The 8,882-nt window shown below is 33.7% G+C and overlaps 1 protein-coding gene across 1 annotated transcript; it reads right to left on the bottom strand.

The window, feature by feature from the left end:
- Positions 1-3,387: 3,387 nt before the first annotated feature.
- Positions 3,388-5,993, bottom strand: LOC113776959 (WAT1-related protein At5g40240-like). The gene is made up of 7 exons (XM_027322010.1): positions 5,794-5,993; positions 5,632-5,697; positions 5,415-5,528; positions 4,762-5,020; positions 4,249-4,410; positions 3,940-4,091; positions 3,388-3,571 (listed from the first exon to the last, which is right to left on the bottom strand). Exons 1-7 carry the CDS (start codon positions 5,991-5,993, stop codon positions 3,388-3,390), a joined length of 1,137 nt encoding a protein of 378 aa, XP_027177811.1.
- Positions 5,994-8,882: the final 2,889 nt, after the last annotated feature.

Genomic DNA, 8,882 nt, shown 5'->3' with positions numbered 1-8,882 from the left:
TAAAAAAATAAATAAAATAATATTTATTTCTTAATAAATAATAAAATATTAAGGATATATATGTAATTTTACTATTAAAATTAAAAAAATATAAAATATATATATACTTAAAATAAAAAATAAAAAATATATATATACTTAAAATATAAAATATATATATATATATATAAATATATATATACTCGAGCTCGCAAGCCGGCTCGCGAGCTAACGAGCTTAATATTTTGAGCTCGAGTTCGACTCGAGCCAGCTCGAACTCGACTCGAGCTCAAGTTGAGCTTGACTCGAGCAGCTCGCGAGCGGCTCGATTCGTTTGCAGCCCTAGTTGTCAACTCCGTATGTGAGAATATGTACGGTTTCAGGGTAGTTTAGATCACATAGTCTGTGTAATTTCTCTTTTCTTTGCAAATAAAGATAGGATTCTTTAGAAAAAAAAAAAAGAGTATGGGCTTGAATTATGAAGTAGTACTATTTCTAATATTGTGCGTGGGCATTCATATTTCCACTTCCTCCGTGGTTACAAATTGGAATTCTATGCAATTGTTGCAACAATGGACTATTGTATGGTGCAAGTGATCAATGGTCCAGGTGATATGATTATTTAAAAAAAAAATTTGAATACATGTCAAAATTTGATGTGTTTCGATAGCATATTATTTGAAATATTTTTAGAATAACTACTAAAAATTTTTGTAATGTAACAATATGTGAAATAAAAAAGATAGTTACCAGTTGGAAAATTTGTTGCACACGTGTTACAACTTTACATGTACACTACTTTTGCATGCAAACTTGCTATCTATTTTCTTAACAATAATGGTTTGGGATGTTGGACTCTGAATGTGAAAAAATTTAGACAGCCTAGCCAAAATTAACCAACCAGTACTACATTTATGGATATTACTGATAGTGTATATACTAGTACATGCATAAAAAATGATTAATTTTATATATACTGATAATGTATATACAAGTACCTTTAGATATGTGTCACCTAACTCTATTTGAATTTAAATTTTATTTTTTTTATTTATGTGACATGCATTCAAATGTGCTGTCAATCTACACTGAATATTAACCCTAAAAATTCACACACAGCATTCAACAATACTCACACATATACACATCATGGACTCCACATTCATGGACGAAGTCCAACCGTATGGTATATCTGGCAGGTCGAGCATTGTTAGGGTGGAGCTCTGGGTTAGCTTCACTTTAATATTTGTTGGCCCTGAAGATATTGCCCGTAGTCAATGAAAAAACAAAACTTCTTGATACTATATGCATTAAATGGCCCTTGAAGCGAAAAATTTGAAAAAGATAAAATCTCATTTTTCATGAGAACAAATAACATGGAAGATGCTTCCAACTAAGAGCAGTTTGAATTTGAACAAAAAATTAAATTCATTGCCCTTTTTTAGATAAAATATCATAAACTTATTGAAATCTGAAAACAAGTGCAACCTAAGAGCGGGAGTGGGGAGAGGTGAATTAGGTTGTATAAAATCAAATAAATTATGGCAAAATTTCATTCAATTTTAACTAGCCAAATTTACTCCAGTGATCACACACTTAAACAAGCAAAAGTAGTAGTAAAGATAGAAAAGATAAGGCAATTTAATCCATACAAACAAGTGGTAAAAGAGAGCAATCAAAGTAAAGAGAATACCAAACCAAACAAACTCCCAGACTTCTTCTAAACTTGGAGTTAATTCCACTGATAACTTCTTCAATTGATGGTGAAGCAAACCATATGGGATCCTAAGTGCCATTTCAGTAGTGGCAACTCAGTACCATTTCTATATTTATGCCAAGTGTAATGTTTATTTAATTTGTCATGTGCTGTTTATTTAAGTTTCTTCTACCTTCACGTGATAAATATGATTAGCACTGAATTTGATATCAGGTAGTGATACAAAGGATTCTAATTGGAAGCAAACCATCTTGTACGTAAGAAAGTTCACTCTTTACTCACTCTAAACACTCTTTAGTTAAACCAAAGAGCTGTACTACTTTTCTCTAGTTAACTTTCACTATGTCATAATTCAATGCTTACCAATGATCTGAGAACTATCCTTTCTTTGCAACCTCGCAAAGAGTACAAGAGAACAAAGAAGAGTATTTTCTAGTTAAAATCACTCTTAAAAACTTGTATTCATTGTAGGTAAAAGGTTTTTTTTTTTTAAATGTTGAAACTTTATGGGACTTATAGGATCCCAAAAATTCGTCAAAAATACCCATCAACGTCAAGTATTAATAGAAAAAACTACCCGTTAGCTCGTTCGGCTGGCCTAAGTCGCAAGTTGCTGCCAAAGTGCTGGCCGAAGTCTATTTTCTCAAATTTGTAACATCACTTTGGGCAGCCGATCATTTCTTCAAGTAGCCAAAGCTGTGGTCGAAAGCTTTTCTCAAATAGCTATATTTCTACTTTGGACGACCGAATGAGCGGCCGAAATAACTTTCAGAATGTATTTTTCTGCTACAAGACTCCGAACGGCCAAAGGAATGGTCGAACAAATGGCAGAAGTCATTTTCAGCTGTGCTTTTCTGCTTTGGACGACGAAGATACGTCCGAAAATGTGGCTAAAGAGTGTTGAGGCTTTTCCTTCTGGACACAACACTTCTGACGGTCGAAACTGATTTCAGGCGTTCGAACACTGGAATTCCTTTGTAAAGTTTCTACTTTTGTGACAGCTCTTTTCTTGAAGGAGTCTGGTCAGACGAAGAAGCTTTTTGGGCACCTGAACTCTTGAAATTTCTCGCAAAGTTTCTGCATTTACGACATCTTCACTTCATGTTATACCGACCACTTTTGCACTAAGTTTAGGCCATCTTAACCCTATATAAAACTCTAGAGACAACTACATAGCAACTTCATAAACATCATTAGATTGCAATCATTGGTTTCTTAGCATCAAAACTAGGGTATTACCTTGATTGACATTCTCTCTTTTTTTGATAATGACAAGCTAATGATGCTCAAGCAAAGATAAACATGATAAACATAATCGAGAATCATTTTTTCCCCACTCCCCCTTTTGACATCATCAAAACTAGAGAGTAACTCCTCCTCAAAGTAAGTATGCATCAATATAAGTCACCATTTCTATTATAGATAAAAATATATATATACACACCAAGAATAAGATCTAAAATTATGCACAAATGAACAAGATCAGAAAATTCACATTCACATAGATAGAAAATGATGTAATTTAAAAGAAGAAACAGAACACTAATATGACAATTGGCAGGTTTTTGTAAAAAAGAAAAAATAATGAAAATCTAAAAGTTCCTACGTGTCTCCTGGTTTTCTTCATTTTTATAAAATGACATCCTTAGAAGACACATTGGGAGTGGACTTAATTGCGTTTGGTTAATTATTCAAACAGTCGCAGTTTGAAACTCTTCGCTTGTTGAACCATGGTATGCCTCTAATAATGGAGCATTTTCAGCGGAAGATTCCACAAACTCAGCACGCTTTTGTGATGTCTGGCCATTGACTTCTTGTGCTTTTGCCCACATCAACACGTAAAACCCAAAGGATATGATCAAGGACCCGATCAAGCTGCAAGGTAAATATTATTTTAAAATATTTTGTATGAATTAAACCATATACATATAACAAGAATTTAATGTGTGTAAATAAATACCAGGACTGGTATGGTAGTGTTGGGAATTTGTACAATTATGCGCCATTGATGTATTCCTTTCAAGATTTGGTATACATGTTTATACACCGTTGCATTCATATATTAGTCAATTAGCATACAAGAACAGAACTCGCATTTACAATCAAAGTTGTACAAGTGTATGCCAAATTTTGTTAAAAGCGCATCAAATGACACAATTATATCAAAACCTTAACTGTATCTGTCCTAAATGCAGATGTGCATAGTACGTGCTTGGCTCGAATGTCATTCAACTAATGCGTACCATCCAAGGTAAAGATCATCGCCAAGAAAAATGAAGCCCATCACTGCAGCAATGGCAATTGATAATGGCTTAAATAAAGCTACATATACAGGACCCTTTATGTGTAAACCCCAGGTGTGGACAAGAACACCGAAGCATGATCCCATAAGTCCCTGAAGAAGGAAAAATTATTGAGTGTAGTGATCCACGGTAATTGAATTTGATTCTAGCTAGCTATATGGGCAGTGGGTAATGGATTCAATTAGCCCGCAATACAAAACTACACTTTGGAGTTCAAGGGTAGAAAATATATTAGGTGTATGCACTTACCCCGTACAACACCGAGTACAACCGCACGTCAGGTTTGAATATGTTCCATGCACTGGAATTTGATACCTCGATTAAACAAACTGGTGCTGCAATGATCATACATGATAGGTTGTAAAAGAAGACCACAACTAGTTCTGCTGGATACCTCGCAACAGCCTTGGCCTAAATGATAAATGATAATGACTTATAACTACTATATTGGAAATGATAATAAATCAGAACTAGATGCAACATCATAAAGAGTTGTAAGATGATAGTCGGAGCACTTTTCCAAATGAAGATTATACATTCATTCTTATGTAGGAAATGTCTTCAAAACCCATATTTTGTTTCAAATCACTTTTTTCCGTTCTGATTTGCCATCTTTCTTAAGTAGGCTTCAAGAATATGAGGGGTAATGTGAACATCGAAGGGAAAAAAGATATTTTACAGGAATTCAAGGGGTGCAATTACAGGACAAAATTGATGGATTTTAAAATCATAAGATGCCGATTTTGGTTTTTAATATGTTACCTGAAAAATATACCAAAGAGAGACCATAACATATTGAGCAGCGAGGAGGGCACCACCTTTGACCCAATCCGATTGTTCAGCGCCGGCAGTGATCATGGCTATTGCTGGCTGTTGTTCAGAAACAGAAGCTGAAGCTGTAGGGCTCCTTATCAGCACAGGACCTTCGTAGAGAACCACCAGTAGGGCTCCGGCAATCGTTATTAGAGTCCCAATTATCTTAACCTGGGTGCTCAAGCTTTTCATTTCTAGCTTTTCCATCCTGATCATGACAAGAAATATTGGTCTAGTTTGCTAAGTTGAGAAATATAATTTTGCAAAAAATATACCTTATTTATAATGAAAACGAAAAAAAAAGAGAGTATTGAAGCCTTAAATTCAGTGTTACCCTACTATATTATCAGAGAAAATTGATGGGCACCGAGAAAGAGGGTTTTAGATACAACGCTTTTTAAAAAAATAATAATAATAATAACTTAAATTGTATGTGGAAGTGTCTAAAAGTTGGGGTAATAGATATTACTACTATATGTATTTAAATGGTAATAGTTATTTTAGCCCCGATTTAAAAAACATGACGAATTAAATAAAGTATGAATTTACCATAGAAAATCAATTATTATGCAATGACACTAAAATGAAAATTTAAAAAGAACCTTAAGAGCACTGCGAGGACAAATGTTGAAGCCGGTGTAAGGTTGGTCATGGCAGAAGCCAGTGTTGGAGTACTATACTCAATTCCTACGTATCCAAGATATTGAGATACGAAGCTGAAAATAAAATTCCAAAACAAAATTTTGGTAAACTCCTTTAGGACAAACAATTACATACGAATATCATCATGGTTGACATCAGAAAGCATAAGAAATATACCCAAGAATCCCGAGGGAGAAAAATCTAGCAAGGATACCAAAACTTAAAGGAGGAAGATCAGATTTCCTGTCAAGATTTAACCCCAAAAAAAAAAAGTTTGAATAAGTTACTGGATTAGTTATATGGAAGATTGAGATGAAGAAGGCTTGTGAACTAGTTCACCTGCGGAAGAAGAAGCAAAGAGGAAGGAGGAGAATAGCTGCAATCCCATAGGTATATAACATGAAAACGTGAAAGTTCAAACCCTTTAAGGTGGCCGCTTTGAAGATGGTGCTCAAACCAACGTTGGTACACTCCACTGTAATCATGGCTGTGAAAGGAATCACCTCTGTATAACAAGCTCTTTCTCTCCAATTCCCCATCTTTCTTGTTCTTTCTTTCCTCCTCTGCAAAATAGTACAATCTGTACTTTGGAGTCTTGAACTCACAGGATTGGAAGTTATAGTGGTGCAGTAGTTAGTTGCTTCACTTAAATTATGTTTACTTGGATTTTGACCAATAAGGATTCCTTCGATGGCAATCAAGTGATGAAATAGTCAGTCACACCACAAACCAACGGAAATAACTGCTGGACAAATTGACTTTGCAAAAATACTCACCTGATATGGTTCACACGAAAGCCTTCAAAGTTCTAATTTAATTGTTTAGAAGGGTGTCTAATGGTTAAGATTGAAATCTTAGAACATAGAGGTCTTGAGTTTAAAATCTTCTTTTCATTTTTTTTTCTAAATCTTACTATTCTCCTACTGAAAAAAAAAAGAGTCAAATCTGAAATTACCATTCTCTTACTCGGGGAAAAAAAAAAGTCGAATCTGAAATTATTCAAAAAATGTTACCTATTGCAGATTTAGTAATATTCCTATGAAACCAAGGCTTCAACCTCCAATCGACCCAAAATAAAAGGGCGATATGCATTTGTTTAGTGGGGCATGTCAAGGGGATGATTTTTTATCTAATTATGCATTCAGTTACTAAGTTGAGGGGCAAGTTTTATCTAACTACAAGTCATAATTCATATTTAATACTTCTTTCATTCTATTAAAACTGTCAAAAAAGGGTGTAAGTTTCTCTTCCTTTTCTAAACTCTTTTCTCTAGAACTCTTCCAATCAAGATTTTCTTTTATCTCTCCCATGGGAGAGAAAGTAAATCTGCTCTTTTCTCATAGGAGAAAGCACTCTTTATAGTTTTTAGTGTCTCTTATTTGAATAAATTCTATCCTAGGATTTCCTAATAAGAGATTTTTTTATCCTAGAATCTCCTAGTGAGAGTTTCTTCTCTACTAGATTGTTCCAGTGAGTTTTATTCCCTTCTAAGTTTTTCCTTCTGAGAGTTTTCTAGATTTTTATCTTTGTGAAATTTGAGATTTTGTAGATCTAGAATTTAGTTTCTCAGATCTGCAATTTCTCCATCATTATCAAATCTAAATTTCTCTTTGGAATTAAATCAGTTTTAATCAAATTTGATTATCAGCAGACATGCTCTAATATATTGGGTTACAGTGATTCATCCGAATGGAAGATATATAGGAGTATCAATATTATCTTTATTTGTATTGTTTTCATAGATTTGTTATATCTATTAATTTCAGATCTATCTGTACCTGTATCATGTTTGTTTGATGTATTTTCTGTCATTAGTGCAAATTTATTTAAATGAAATGATCTTTTCTATAAAAAAAAAGTATCATATTTTTCTTTAGAATTAATCTTATATACACTGTCGGTGTATACATTATCAACATTAGATATATGACACATATGCAAATTTGAATTTCAAATTCAATTTTTACTCATATATCATCCATTCAATCGTGATAGTATATACACTGACAGTACATATAAAATTTACTCATTTCTTTATCTGTCCCAAAATTGTGTCATTTTACCAAAAATAGCAAGTAAATTTTTCTACTTAATCTCAACGCTGCTTCCACTAAGTGTGGGTCCAACAAAGATTTTCAGAATCGATGAACGCACTAAACTAGTGCATCACCTATACGGAGCAATTGGAATTATACGTGCCGCGCGCTATATGGATTGGATTGCCACTTTTAATTAAATGTGTGGGGTCCACGGCATTGGCCATATTGCAAACGCATTTTGGACAGCTTAACTGCTTACCTATACATAGGGGTGGCAATTGGCCGGGTGGGGCCCGGGACAATTGGAATTATACGTGCCGCGCGCTATATGGATTGGATTGCCACTTTTAATTAAATGTGTGGGGTCCACGGCATTGGCTGTATTGCAGACGCATTTTGGACAGCTTAACTGCTTACCTTTTACATAGGGGCAGGCGGGGAGGCGGGGAATGGGATCCCTCCCCTACTCCCGCCCCGTTGCTTATTAATTTCCCCGGCTCTCGCCTGGTCTCTCGCCCACCACTTGTCCCGCCCCACCCCCGTCCCGCCCTGTTTTTCCAGTGGGGCACCTGTAGAGTTAAAAAAAATTTATTATATGATTTCATTATAATTAAATTTGAACAAATAATCAAATACTAAAATATCAACATATTATCAAATTATTATTCATTGTAACTTCACAATTGAAATTCATAAAAATAATTAAATAAAAGTTATTTGAATACAATCTAATATGATAAAACAAATATAACTAAAATAATCAAGTTTTTTTTTGATACAAATACAATCACTAAATTATTATTGTGTTTTTTTATAAAAAAAAGTGTTGTTGTATTAAGTGTAGTTAGGAATTTAATATAAATGTATTAATAAATTTAGTACAAATAATTAATAATTTTTATTAATAGACATGTATAATTAGTAGTATAATTGATAATATCATTATATATATAAGGGTTAAAAATAAAAAAGCCCCCTGTGGTAAGCCTAATACACAGAAAAGCCCCCTATAGTTTCAAAATATACAATACGACATCTCATGCTTTGAACTAAATTGTAAAAGTGACGGAATCCGTTAAACTTAACGGAAATGACTTATTGGAACCTAAAAAAAAATTTTTATACCTATTTTTTATCAAATATACCAATTCTACCCCTTAACCCTCAATTCTCTCTATTTAGAAAATAAAACAAATGATTTTTTTGAGCTGTCTTTTGCTTAATTATATCAGGGTATTTTGGTCATTTTGACCATTTCCGTTAAGTTTAACGGATTCCGTCACCTTTACAATTTAGTTCAAAGTATGAGGAGTCGTGTTGTATATTTTGAAACCACAGGGGGCTTTTCTGTGTATTAGGTTTACCACAGGGGGCTTTTTTATTTTTTAC

The sequence above is a fragment of the Coffea eugenioides genome, chromosome 7, assembly GCF_003713205.1.
Source record: "Coffea eugenioides isolate CCC68of chromosome 7, Ceug_1.0, whole genome shotgun sequence".
Lineage (NCBI taxonomy): Eukaryota > Viridiplantae > Streptophyta > Magnoliopsida > Gentianales > Rubiaceae > Coffea > Coffea eugenioides.
This window is presented reverse-complemented; position numbering and strand designations above follow the sequence as displayed.

What these genes read in the sequence shown, in the direction of transcription:
- LOC113776959 (XM_027322010.1), bottom strand. Translation starts at nt 5,993, where the DNA reads ATGGGGAATTGGAGAGAAAGAGCTTGTTATACAGAGGTGATTCCTTTC. An exon ending in TTCTCCCTCGGGATTCTTGG is followed by an intron (nt 5,529 to 5,631) that starts GTATATTTCTTA and finishes TTTTATTTTCAG; the next exon opens with CTTCGTATCTCAATATCTTG. An exon ending in CTCTTTGGTATATTTTTCAG is followed by an intron (nt 4,411 to 4,761) that starts GTAACATATTAA and finishes TTTATCATTTAG; the next exon opens with GCCAAGGCTGTTGCGAGGTA.